The sequence below is a fragment of the Ascidiella aspersa genome, chromosome 8 (genome assembly GCF_963924565.1).
Source record: "Ascidiella aspersa chromosome 8, kaAscAspe10.2, whole genome shotgun sequence".
In the NCBI taxonomy this organism is placed as follows: domain Eukaryota; kingdom Metazoa; phylum Chordata; class Ascidiacea; order Phlebobranchia; family Ascidiidae; genus Ascidiella; species Ascidiella aspersa.
The window spans coordinates 8,168,232-8,182,096 of NC_139454.1; the positions used below are offsets into that span (position 1 = coordinate 8,168,232).

Consider the following 13,865-nt stretch of genomic DNA (forward strand, 5'->3'; position numbering starts at 1 on the left):
TATAGGTCTCCCTAATCTTACTGTGATAAAAGATTGTTTGGCCAACTGGCGTTGTACAGGAACGTAAAGCAACAACCGCTGGATTAAGCGCATTAATTTGTGAAATCTACCTAAACTTTGTTTGGTTAAATAAAATAAACCAATGAATTAAATATAACGATTATTACAGTTCATGCAACCAAAAAAATAATGAGATAGCGTTACATACTGGATATAGTGCAAGGGTCTCAAACTCAAATTGCTCTGAGGGCCAAATGAGGACGTGTAAATGCCCAAGGGCCGCAATTCACAATAAATAAGAACACAATATAATATAAACACATGCAGGCTGGTTTTAGGCTACAGTTATTTGTTCTGGCTACTTTACTGGCAGCGTTTTTCAAGGACAAGAATCTCGATATCGGGCTTTAAATTGTCAGCAGAAACAAATCTTAGAGTTGCTTGCAGATGTGGACTGCCTAATATTGGCAAAAAAACTTCTTTTTTTGCAAAATGCTGGTTTAACTTTTTAGTTTTTTACTTTGCCCTGGTAAGCATATTATTTATCGCGGTGCATTGTTTCGAAGTGCAAACCCTTGTTATACGTTTTCATAACAGCGATCTTCTGCCGGCAAATGAGGCAATAACTAGTACCTCTGACCGCGGTAACAAAATATAACTCCTCCCCCTTATCTTGAAAAACTTTTCTTTCGTCTGTGATTTTTCTCATTTTTGAAGCAAAAGACAAGTGTAATTTAGCTTTTTAAGCTATAGAAATTTATTTCAATACTAGGCTAGAACAATCAAAGCCTACAACTCGACAATCAATTTATACATTTTGAGATGACCAATTACACTAACACCTAACTGACGCACTTTCCAGCGTTATTGTGACAACTGTACAGAGTTGAATGGGCAATGTGACGTAATAGTAGATATTTTACCGCATAAATGATAGCGTTTGAAAGTAATATGACAGTGAAGTTTGGTGAGTATAGTTTCAGTTTTTTGAAGCAATTTTAGAGTGAATTTTAACGTTCAAATCTGACTAAAAAAGATATGTGGCTCTTAAATATGGTTAAATACTTGGAAATCCAAAATTTCTACACGGGCCGCACAAAATGTTCTCGCGGGCCGCGTGTTTAAGACCCTTGATATAGTGCTAAATAAAGCATAAATATTTTTTGAAATGTCAGAAATTCAATTTTAACCCCTAAAGTGTTGCGCAACGTGGCGCAAACGACACGTTCGTTGAATCTATTTTTCATTTAATGATGTTTTTTTTTATATTGTACGACGATTGAAAAGCATGTGGCCCACATTGTCAAATTACAAAGACGCTTGAGTATTTTACTGACATGTCACTATAAATGGAACTAAAACAAAACAACACAATCAACATAAAACATGTAGGAAGATGTCATTTTATACAATGGTCTCTAATCGTCCAAAAATATTTGCATCAAGAATCTCACCAGTTGAGCAAAAATCAGATTCTTAAAAAATTCTCAAATACCTATCGACAACCTTGAGTATTAGAAATTGGTCATCAGGGCGCCGCGACACCCCGGTTGAGAACCACTAAATCCTCACAATGTTTTGCAAAATATGTGGACCATCTCTTGGCGTATAACAGCATAAAACTTTTCTAACAGCAAAAAACTTTAACGAGATTATCGCACTGAGTGACCACATAATTATTTGTAAAAATTATTTTATTTAATCCTAAAACGTTTTTGTCAGGCGAAATAAGTTTAGGCTTACTTTCTCACGTTTAGGAAAACTGTTCCGTTAAAACGTTTTAAAAAAAAACAAATATAATCCTTTTTTCCTAATAAAACTGGCCTACTAATTTACAGGTTAAAACACTCGTTGTTTCTGAAATGTACATGTTAAAAAGGCACTAACTGCCGAATGGTGGCGGCATAGCTTAATAAATTCGGACACGTTGCATGCAGCCCTAAAAGGCGACACCTAACGGCATGGGTATTGCCAACATAGGAACTAAGTTGGTAAAATTTCAAAAGCGCACAAACTAATACACACCGACTAGCACCAACGAATATAACAGGAATAGTGACAAATAATCTACTTTTAAAAGAAAATATTTGTCGTCTCACAATAGTAAGATAATCAATAAACGAATCGTAAACTATGAGTAATAGGTGGATTGCTTAACTCCTAAATTTAGCAGTTTAAAGTACAGAAAAACTTTTCACAATAAAACGTTCATTGCCACTGAAAACCACCAAAGTTTTTCAGTGTTACCCAAATTTGAGTTTTACGGACGGTATACTGCCACGTAATAGCCTATATAGTTAGTTTAAAATTTAGATAACTCTTATCAAACAGTTTAATAAGGTTTAATGGTGTATTATTCCACTGACGTTTTTCGGAATTAATGTCACAAGGTTACGTCATAAAACAACGATTCCTAAAAACTGTTGTTTTCGATCTAATTAGTGAGCAAAATGTATGTGAACCTTCGTTTAATCGCGCGAGAAATTTGAGCGTCTCAGTCTGACAAAAATGTGAAAAAGGCAAAACAATATTTCTAGAAATTGCTGCCCAAAATATTGGAAAATCTTGCCTCACACGAAACAACACTATTGCGAAAGAGGAAAACAGACATTGCCCATTCCTAGAAAAACGGCACATTTTAATGTTGAGTGGTTTTATAAACAACTATACCTTTTTTTGATTTTTACCTTCTTTGATAGTTAGTTTTTACGCCCTTAATTAAACATGTGCTATTTTATGGTTTACACTATTTTATGAATGTGGCTTAGAGTTGGGATCATGCGTTTTTGCCATCTTTACATTGTAAAGCATGAATTTACGAAAATTATTTTAATTACCCTCGAGGTATATGAAATATTCGAAATCACCCTTTTCTGCATTGTTGACATTCATCAACGTATGATAGACTGCAAACTACAAGCATTAATAAATCTGTTCTTTTTACAAATATAATTGCCTTATTCGAAGATTGTTGTTTGTAGCCTATGTTAGGGCGAAAAAATGAAGATCGGGTTTGTGTATAGAGGTAGAGAAGTTATCCAAGTGTTAGATTACGGTACCTGCAAAAGATAATTACATTCAACTATATCAGCAAAAATAATAACATTTTGGACAGTATACCTAAATTTTTTTCGTTTTTACATTGACGTTTTAGCAATCTAAATATCTTAACTGAACTTTTGTAAACCTAAAGGTAACAAAACAAAAACAAGACAAAATCAATTTTTTTAATGTAATGAGAGCTATCTCTCCGTATTTCTTCAAATTTTTCAATTTTTTTTGCAATTTTGCTAAGAACCAATCTCAATAAGTAACTCAAGCTCTTGTCTTTTACTGCAGTAGGCCACCCACTCAAATCAAACGGTCGACCAAGTTTAGGGTCTCGGCTCATAAAGATTAAGTGGTTAAAAGTACTTTTTTTCGTAAATCAGACTCTAAGTAGCCCAACTATAGGTGTAATTACTAGAGAATGTCTGGTGTGTAAAGGTGACCATCAAAACGGATAATTGTGGTCATTAAAACGAGGTAATATTTTAAATGTAGGAAATACTTGATAATGAATTGATGATGTCGATCTACTCAACCTTTTTGGTTTTGTAATTTAATGTCAAGCTACATTACAGATTCGTGCATATAGTGTACCTCGGCAATACTTAAGTGCCTGTTAAAAGAAACGTTTCTGTTGTTGGAGAGGCAAAATCACGAGGCACTTTGAGTGAACTGCGAAGCTTTTTGGCAGGCCTATTGTCGGCGCCTTTTAAGAATAAAAGCCATAAAAAGCGACGTTTCGGGGCGTTTGCCGCTTTCCACGCAATAACGGGCGTTCTCCGTTTCGCACGAACTTCGCAAAAGCAAACACCCGAAGAAGGTCGGTGCGATATAATGCAGGGCAACACAAAACAACACAAGCCTCATGTGGCGTCACTTAGCAAATAATAAGTTCGTTTCGCACCAATACAGTACAATGAAAAGGGCGTTATCGCGTAGGTCATGCTACTGCAAAGCAAACGAGAATAATCCGCAAAAAATGTTTAGGACACTCACGCTCGCCCCTTGGGATTCCCTGCTTTCCTTAAGGATAAACTAAGAACCGTTAAACCTTCCAATTTATGTCAAATCCATGCCAGAACTTTGTATTACACTGTGACTGGCGCCTCTTTGAAAGAACAAACTAAAATACTTTTAGATTAACGCGCTTTTGTGGTGACGGATTTTACGGCGCACTTAGGGTGTTTCCTTGTTTACGAAGGTAAAGTGCCTGAAACAGCATCAGATCAACAAAGTCGCTAACGTTGGAAATCTTTGGGTTCCGAAGCCGGGCCCCGTAAAAACATCACTCTTAATTTCAGGACAAGTAAGGATGTTTTAAATGCCAACTTTGTAAAGAATTAACTAAATGCCAGGAATGTTAATTAGACTAATTTGTTTCTTGTAAATCGTATGTTTTTTGGAGTCCCATATCCGTATATTTTTCTCCAAAATTAGATATTCCCCGAATCAATCAAGACTTTTAAACGGTAACATACAGTCATTTTTTCTTATATTTTGCTTGGATTGCTTTGTCTGTAAATGAAGTTTTATCTTCCCTGTATAAATAAAACTTTTTAAATAGTAAAATTCTGTCCAGTATCTCCTATATGTTATAAAAGGACGTATCTTTATTGAATCCAAAACCATTGGCAACAGGTTTCTGCTTGTCGATCACTATTCCGCTGACGCGTATATCAACAACATTAACTCCTATTATGTTGTTCGGATTCGCAAATATCCATGTAAGCTTTTCTCTACAATTCGATAATGCTCGACACCTAAACTGCAGTCCTTATACTTCAACTGTCGTCCAAAGAAATAGAAGTGATTTGACTGCTCTACTTTGTATTTCGATTTATGTACAATTCGAATCAGCACAAAGCATATTCGGCCAACAGGATGTGATGTGCAAATGGTCAACATTAAACAGAGATGACGTCATCTTCAGGTCTCTTTAGTAATAGAACCTGCAAAGTAGGCTTTGTTAGTTTTCACAAAAGACGTCGTGAAAGACGTGTTTGTAACTATAAATCAACTATAAATTAAATGCGATTTGGTACATCGGGCGAATGACAAACTACTGTTCCTAAACTCAGATAAAATTAATTTTAGTGGATTTTCAGTTTCGATCGAGAATCGGTTAAAACTCTTTTAATGTATTTGTATATGACAAAGCTTGTGCACAGCCATGCGCCGTCCACTCTCAGGTATTACCCGTCAGTTATGCCCTAAAGTTTCTAAAGTAGATGAACACAGCTGACGGCTAAGATGTTATCAACAATAAGTCAAAAAAAAACGACAAAACAATTTATTTTAGCGCGCATATGATAATCAAAACGACATAAAAAGTGCCCCTCTATTGTACAATGTCTACTGTTGTAATAACTTTTTGCAATGACTTGACCTAAGTCTGAAAACTGACTTTAGGACTTATGTTATCAAGTGTTTTGTTACTTTTGTTTTGTGAAATTGAGTTATTATCTCAATTTATGCTTATAAATCTTTTTTTTGGCTTTATGACAGGGAAGATTGGTTGTTTCGTTGTATATCAGTGATAATCGGAAGTTATTACTCATCATCGGATGACTTTGTGAATTTTAATAGTTTAACGTTTTAGGTGTATGCCAATTAGCTACATTAAATGGAGTTGAATTGCTGTAATAATAATTTGGACGAGGACTTGGGAAACTAATGACTTGGAGTGGGGATTGACTTTTATTTGTTGAAAAATACGTGCTTTTTGATCAAGCTATTTTACAAATGACGTGACTGAGACTCAAAAGTCACTTCAAAATGACTTGTTTTCAACACTGCCAAATTAACAACAGCACCTGCCTTATCGATGGCAATCAAAAAAAATTAAAAAAAGATTTGAAAAAAAACTTACTTTTCACGGTCGACCTTGATTGCGTAGACCTTGTTCGCGTTCTTCCCCCCGTTATATTTTCCAACGCATGCCTTACTGGGCCCGAAACGCTTGTAGGTGTACTTGGCGGTTCGAGAGCCCATGCACATACCGCCATCCTGCAGAGCTATCACGTTGTACCCAGCCGCGTAGCCAGCAGCCACACACTGGGCCAGGGCGTCGTCCCGCCTCTTGTAGTTGCCGCGCAAGTAGACCCGGGTGCTGATTCGGCCCTCCATTGTCGGAATGGCCATGAAGTTTGCATCCTGCCAGCAGCCCAGCGTCCATGCGCGAACTGCGAGCAAAAAATGTACACCACAAAACTTATTTTATGAAACGAATACGACGAGTCTGTTTGTTCTAGGGTTTAAATTGCATTTTGACTTCAAAGCAATGAGCTTTCTGCCAATACTCTGTTACCGGATACGGTATTATGCACAAAAGGAAAATCACCGTACAGTTGTTAGAACCGTACCAGTTCTAAGAATAACAATTTTAATCAACGGGTCGCTGGGAACATAGGAGGCACCAAACCAGTCCAATGATGTCCGCATTTTTCTCACTGTCGCTTGGAAAACAATCCCCAAGGCTGCTAAGGATTAGATTTATCTTTACTTATACAAAAAAAATCTACACAAGTGTACCTACCCGAATGCCGGTTGTGCTAGAATTTTGTCTGATCAGCTCGGTCATTATCTGACGAACACAAACGCTATGAAATGCTGAGAATCGGGCACGAAGATATTATACAACGGCACAAAACTTCCCAAAAAACAATTATTTACCAAAGGAAATGAGATTTGGGTGCGGCCCGATCTAATAACAGTTCTAGTAAACAGGCCTATTACTCGAAAGTTCGACACAAAACGAATTTGCGAACTCACCTTTTCCAGCCTTTTTAATTTCGTATACTTGGTTGGCCCACGGTCCTCCTTCTCCGTCCGCTCGACATCTCTTTGATCTTCCGTACTTGCGGTAGTTCGTCCTGGCGTATGCCGAGGAGGCGCACCAACCCCCGTTCTATTACACGGGCGCAGTGGTACAGGATAAGACATTTAAATGACCCAAATTTAAGGCAAGATATTATCAATAACTAACAAATGAAGTCCCAAACAAGACAATTCACAATACAGGTGATTGCAGTATCACGTCAATTTCCAGCCGAGTCATGGGTTTAAAAAAACTATACGTGTAAAATTAATGTAAACAACCCATTTTTAGACGACCAAAAAAAATGTAGTATAGTTCGCTGCTTTTTTGGCACATGTGGCGTCGCAAGTAAAAAAATGTTCAAAACTTATGAGTAAAACAGAGTTAGGTGTTTTTTATGTCTAAATCCTGCAAATAAAATATATATATATATAGTTTTATCAAAGCAAACGTATTTAATTTCAGGAATTCGTGTTTTACTTTTGTTATAGGCTATAAATTGATTTTTTCCAAACTGCAAACTGTACCAAGACAATGACTTATGGTACGTACATACGCTGTTGGGAAAAAATTATATTTCTATACAAGAGATTTTACAAGCGTTACGAGAGACTGTAGTATGTACAAAGTAGAACTAGAATTTTCGTGTCCGGTGCAAAATACCTGAACGGCGAACATGTCGTTATTGTCCTTATCAGCAACTCTTCCACACGCTTGTATCGGCAACCTCCGTTTTTGGTATAGGCCTGGTAATAAGGAGTGACCTTCTTGCGTTTTAATTGCTCTGTCTCGCTTGTCTGTCCAGCAACCCAAATTGTTGTAGATTACTGAAATGCAAGATTGGTGTGTTGGTTAGTACGGTAAGCCAAAATCAGCGCAAAACAATTGTGTATAAGGTCAGTAGCCTAATAGACAACATAAAAATGCTTGTTTAAAAGTGTCTGTTTAAAATAAAAGACCTATTTCTATTTTGTTTGGAGTTGCAAGGCGAGGTGAGCAAAACAAGATTAAGCCTTAATTTTTGAGGGAAAAAAAGTCGAACTTATTTGTTACATTGCCCAAAAAAGATTAAATATAATTTTTATACTGTAACTTTTTAATGGCTGTCTGCACTGCGAATAGACTAGGTATTTAAATGATTATAACGACGAATCTACGGATACAATCATATCCCGCTTGTGATTTGCTAAACCATCGTAATGTCATTATTCAATGTTTCTTACTTGGATAAAAGTCCAAAGCCAGACCAAGGTGGCACAAGGCCGCCAAAATAGCCAGAGCAAGCTTCATTGTGCTGTCTTTAATTCTTCAATATCTGCGAACGAAATATGGTGCTGTCAAACGAATACGCCACTGTTGTATCTACGCGAGCTTTTATAGTTTACAGGTAAGGATCTCCCCCTTTTTCTTGGCTTTCAGGTAAATATCACACCTTTTTAAAGTTTTTGTCTGGTGTATTTTTTTTACTGAACTCATAAAAAGAAAAATTCTTGAGAATAAACTCCGTGTGTAGATAAAAAGTGGTTTTGGGAAAAAAAATTAAAAAGCGATTTTGTTCTAGAAACACAAAACCACAGGAAAAAGTTATGGTTTTTATCGGGAGATTGAAACATTCCATGTCGCTAAAAGAACAATTCCAAAAAACACTACATCGTCAGTGGTGTAAAACTTACCTTACAGTTACAGGTAGAGGCGAATGGCAGACAACGCCGGGCATCGAACTCGAGTCATCCAATCAATATGACTAATTAGGATACGAAGTCAGTAAATACACCGGAAAAGTATAGACGAGTATATAACGCTATTCCTTGGTTGCCTAAATAATTTTATTTGCGGAGAAGAATCCAATTCAATCGATAGCAACAAATTATTTAGTAAGTCAAGATGACTTAAAAAATTAAAAGAAAAATAATTTGTAAACAGAGTTGAAAAGTAGAAAGAACCGAGCAGCTTGGATTTGCTCCGATCTCAAAACATTTTTGTTTTAAAAATATCGAGCAAGTTTTCCCCTTTAGCGAATTTTATCGTCGTCATCAATCAAATTCAGCTGTATTAGGTCATGGGCACAACTAAACCAATAGATTTCCAACGCGTGCGACATAATATTTACAAATATTTTTTTTTTTTTTTATAAACTATGTGTAAGTATTCTATGATATTTTGGTAAAATAATATTTCTCTGGCGCCTCTGGCGATTAAACATCTGGTAATATATTATCTCTTGAAGTTGAATTGAATTGAACGAACGTAGTTTTGCAAAAAGGTTTTCTTCTCAACAAATAAAAACTCAAAAATGGCCAACATGAATGCACCACCAAACCTGGAACCACAAATCCAAAGTTCGATGCCAATTCCTATAATGCAGGTACATATTGGAATACTCGATTGCAATTCCCATTCAAAGCACAACTAGTCTGCATTTCATGGCACTTTTTTTTCGAGATTCCTAGTTTGTTTTAGTTAAATTTAAGCAATCATAGTTTGATGCAGTCCCTGTTTTTCAAAATCTGACCACATCTGAACCTTTTTCTCAAATTAAGGTTTGCAATTTACTGAAATTCTGCTGTGCATGCATACAGTTTTTAAACCTTTGTATGTATAATAGAACGCACGTGTAGGCTTGATTGACCTTACACTGTTATTTTTCTATTTTACACATGGTCTATTTTAATTGAAGTTTTCTTCAAAGTATCCTCTGAAAATATAAGTCCTTTCCATCATCCTAAAAATTGAAAAGTAATATTAATATTTCTAATTTAAAAATTGGTTTGTTTTATTTTTCAAAGTTCAAATTATGTGTATGGTTGCATATTCCATGTTGCAAACTATGTTTGTACGCCGCACTTGTAAGACAACTGAAGGCCTGTTTACACTACAGCTGCGCTGAGCTGGGCGCGCAATTGTTTTTCACTACAGCTGTGCTAAGCTGAGCTGGGCGTAAAAATTGCTGAAAAACGTATCGTTTTTCTATAGCTGAATAGGCTTTCTCTAGCTGCAAGTTTTCGTGAAAATGGCTTCAAAGCGTATTTTTTTCCAGTTGTACAGAGCCATTTTTTTTCCAGCTGTTAAGCAAAGCAAGAAAAGCTTGAAACAATAGAATTTATATGCAAACTATGCTTTGCTCAACTTAGTGCAGCTTTAGTGTAAACAGGCCTTACAGGTGCATGTTAAATTATTTTTTTTGAAAGATACGAAATTCCAACTGAGTTTTGATTTTATGAATCTTTACCTTACTTAGAGTTTTACCTGGTAAGAGTATGGATGCTTTCTTACACATCTAACTTACATTGTGTTTTTTTGGCAGTATGTAAACCAGTACACCGCGGAAGCAGTAAGGAGAGGCACCTGCCCAAAACCTCCCCAACCACCTAAAGAGTCGTACCAGATGTTTGGTCAGACCTGTCACCAAGATGATGCCATTATGCGACCCCTTGAGGCCCAAGTAAATAAGACTAGTGTGCATATTCTAGCCTAGACTCATTGTTTTATTTTGGTTGTTTTGGAAAAGAACCACTGGTTTAATGCATACATGCCAACAGCGGGCAATACTTTATCTTTACATCTGCTATTCTGGTAACCTACAAAGCAGAAATTGGTGATAAAACAAGTTTTGTAATAGGCATACTTGGGTAACTAGGTTATTATATAGAAGTTTCCTTAATCAACCAGTAAAATACAGTAAAAATTCAAAGTTTTTGTAAGTTTTTAAACCCTTCCATCAAATAATACCACAGGACAGTGGCGTAGCCAGCCGAAAATTTTTGGAGGGGGGCAAAAAGTTTGAATTTTTTGTTTAGCTTTTGTCATTGTATTAACCGCCTTAACGAACACAATAACAATGTTAGCAAACCGTTTCGAGCAGCAACTGACTGAGTGTTAACACAATACTCCAATTTCAAAATAATAAATTTTTTAGGGTAAAATATTTATAAATTTTGGGGGGGCCAGGCCCCTCAGGCCCCTCTCTGGCTACGCCTATGCCTCACATGATTGTGGTACATGGTTCTTAGTTATCTGCTATGCTTAACTCAGTGATATTTCAACTGTTATACCATCAAAGGTTATTCAGTATTTCTTCAAATTTGCATTTTTCTGAACTTTGTTTCCTATCAAATGTTTTAACCATCACATGCCAAGTATCTTTAAAAAATATGTGGTGAATAACTTACATGTATATTAGGGTTGTTCAAAAAAACGCTTTTTTGTCGAATTTCAATGGGGTCCCCCCAGAAATTGTTAGGTTGACTCTAAAAATGTTTGCTATTTTTCGTACAAAATAGCCCAACATATGTTGTTGAAATGTAACATTTGTACCATGACTACTCACTTTTTTACTGTAAATCAGGTTAATTTATAGCTATTCAAGTGCAACAATGCAAAAAAAGTAGAAAAAAAAAAATTTTCAGGGGAGGATAATTTATTTTTTTCAAAAATTTCAACCTAAATATTAATTTTCAAATTGACGTAGCACGGTCAACACTGAACCAAAAGTGCTCAGATTTGGTTTGTGGGGTTTTTAGACACAACCTAAGAATTCCAGGGTGTCCGCACTGAAATTTGACAAAGAAGTGTTTTTTTGAACAACCCTAATGTATATATATAAAACAGTCATTTCATTTATTGTGCCATTTTAAGGGAAAAAAATAAAATGAATAATAAGTTTGCATAACTGTTGCATTGTAAAATACCATTTCTGTCTTTAAAAAAAATGCCATATAGAAAGTAAAAACACTGCCACCTATTTTGATGGAACCAAGCAAGTTAGATACTAAACCAACCCCTTAACTACTTTGCAAAGGGTTTACTCAGACTTCACCCAGAACCCTACAACAAACGAGAAGAGCTGAAGAAAATAACTGTGTCAATTCTGTGCAACTTTCTTGATCTTCTTGATATTCTCGTAAAAGCAGGAACCTCTCCTGGCAGAGATCAGAAAATTGAAGATCTCAATCTTCTGTTCATTCACATGCACCATCTTATCAATGAATTTAGGTAAGTTTTCCATTAAATCTATAAAAATGTATAACAGACTTTTGCTGTGTTGGTATTATCTGATTTACTAATAAAAGCAAAAGTATCCGGTCAGCTTCTATTGAAAGTTATTCACTTTTTTTGCGTATATGGCTGCTTTGCCCTTACTAAATTACTTTGTTGAAGAGAAGAGAAAGCATAATATATATTGATTTGACTTGGGGATCAGGGCATGTCTTTACTAGTTTCAGGATTTTATTTTAATGTAATATAGCTAATATTTCATGGCCTTTAGTTTTATAGCAACATTATATTAAATTTAAATCCACAGGCCTCACCAAGCCAGAGAAACCCTCAAAGTCATGATGAACATGCAGAAAAAAAACATGGTGGATGCCGGGGAACAATTGGGAAAACACATCAATAAAGCTGCTGAAATATTGCACCAATGCTCTGAAGACCTGGTGCTCCTAAAGTGTACTGTAAGTCAACGTTGCCTGTTAAATCTTTGTCAAGAAAATGTGAACATCTGATTTATAGATGTGGGGTACCCAATCAAGTTTATTTTGCTCGACCGTTATTGTTCATGTTAACCTTTTCAAAACAGATTAGTACTGAAGGGTATGTGATAACTCAATTTGTGTTGGCGCTTGTAAAACTAGATTATCTTAGCTTTAAGTATATTAAGTGCCGACAGCAAATGCCTTAATATTCAGTTTAAACAGAATTATGGAAGTGTGCTCATATTTCAATAACAGCCTAATCATGTGTATTTTATGCAAGTAAGTTTATTATAACTATTTATACAACGTCATTTGTATAGACTAAAGGTGAAGAACCTTTTTAGCGTAGGGTGCCATCACTGCCATGTAGCTGCATATTTTTTGATGTATTTGCGTGAATTTTAATAATATTTTTCAACGTCTGGTTTTGAGAAGCAAAAATTGTGTTTTAATAGGGCTGCTAAGTTAGGTTTATATTTGAAAAACAGAACGCTTTAAGCAAGGATAAGGAATTGACCAAGTTTGTAAAAATTTTATTGCTGAGTATCATGTTTCACAAACGTGGCGTTTGAGCTAAATAAATTACTCTAAAACAGGCTAAGATAAACTACATATTGAAATAATCAATTTACCTTTTCGCGCGGCGCGATGCCGTACATTGTTTTCTTAAGATCGACAAAAAGCTCTGTGCAATTCAACTTGGACATAATCGTCTTAACTAACTTTTGTTTGTGCTAAATAAGCGAAATGCCGAAACTAATTTTTGCAAATGAAGCTACGAGCTTAGTTAATCTAATCACTTGATATGCAAACAGGTTTTAAAAAGTGTGTATTACTTACAGTTACAGAACTATATTTGTGTGTGTTTTTTTGCAAACAATTTTTCTAGTTTTAAAAATAAATTGCGTATGGTAACAAAAAAATTGAACCACAATCCCGCAGATGTAGCGACAAGCAACTTACATTCGTGGTATGCAGTTCGTACAACTTGCAACATCGAGTAAAAAAACAGGTCCGCAGCCCCGAATCCACATATTTGAACTTGATCTCAAAAAAGTGACCTTGAGGGCTGACACCAAGGTCAAATATGTGTGTTTTGTATAAAAAAAAATTGTGTGTTCTACTTTAACCCTGTTGCTGTTTCGCCAAGGACGACTCGAGCGACCAGACCGAGGCCGAAGCCATGGACACCGAGGGTGCCGACGGCCCCGAGCCCGGCGCCGTGATGGCCAACGGACTCCCCGGCCCGGAAAGTGACGTCACGGCTAACCACGACGACAAGGACTCGATTATGTGCGGGATGGTGGACGGTATCAACGACTGACGACCCGGGTCAAAGTGAAATGGTTATATTAGGGTTCAAACGAAAAATTCCCCATTCCCAGGGGCTGGGGTCCTCTAGGTTGGATTAAGAGGGACCTGCTGGCTTCGGAGTTGCACCCGACATTCCTGTGTTGTTTTTCCAATGATCTTGCGCAGAAGAGGCCAAAGCGTGGCGCATGTGGCTCTTACGTTCTGGTTGAATT

At 36.3% G+C, this 13,865-nt stretch overlaps 2 protein-coding genes across 2 annotated transcripts; one reads left to right on the forward strand and one right to left on the reverse strand.

The window, feature by feature from the left end:
• Positions 1-4,858: 4,858 nt before the first annotated feature.
• LOC146135633 (uncharacterized) lies at positions 4,859-8,199 on the reverse strand. The gene is made up of 5 exons (XM_083395412.1): positions 8,089-8,199; positions 7,529-7,692; positions 6,820-6,955; positions 5,918-6,230; positions 4,859-4,997 (listed from the first exon to the last, which is right to left on the reverse strand). The coding sequence occupies exons 1-5, from the start codon at positions 8,153-8,155 to the stop codon at positions 4,985-4,987; spliced, it is 693 nt and encodes a 230-aa protein (XP_083251538.1). The 5' UTR covers positions 8,156-8,199; the 3' UTR covers positions 4,859-4,984.
• Positions 8,200-9,086: 887 nt separating this feature from the next.
• Positions 9,087-13,753, forward strand: LOC146135634 (mediator of RNA polymerase II transcription subunit 7-A-like). Its single transcript, XM_083395582.1, has 5 exons — positions 9,087-9,230; positions 10,170-10,307; positions 11,664-11,857; positions 12,168-12,318; positions 13,490-13,753. Exons 1-5 carry the CDS (start codon positions 9,159-9,161, stop codon positions 13,661-13,663), a joined length of 729 nt encoding a protein of 242 aa, XP_083251708.1. The 5' UTR covers positions 9,087-9,158; the 3' UTR covers positions 13,664-13,753.
• Positions 13,754-13,865: the final 112 nt, after the last annotated feature.

Coding starts and splice junctions, on each gene's coding strand:
- LOC146135633 (XM_083395412.1), bottom strand. CDS start 8,155: ATGAAGCTTGCTCTGGCTATTTTGGCGGCCTTGTGCCACCTTGGTCTG. Junction 6,956..7,528: donor ACGACATGTTCGCCGTTCAG/GTATTTTGCACC, acceptor CCCGTGTAATAG/AACGGGGGTTGGTGCGCCTC. Junction 6,231..6,819: donor AATTAAAAAGGCTGGAAAAG/GTGAGTTCGCAA, acceptor TTTTGCTCGCAG/TTCGCGCATGGACGCTGGGC.
- LOC146135634 (XM_083395582.1), top strand. CDS start 9,159: ATGGCCAACATGAATGCACCACCAAACCTGGAACCACAAATCCAAAGT. Junction 10,308..11,663: donor TGCGACCCCTTGAGGCCCAA/GTAAATAAGACT, acceptor TACTTTGCAAAG/GGTTTACTCAGACTTCACCC. Junction 11,858..12,167: donor CATCTTATCAATGAATTTAG/GTAAGTTTTCCA, acceptor TTAAATCCACAG/GCCTCACCAAGCCAGAGAAA.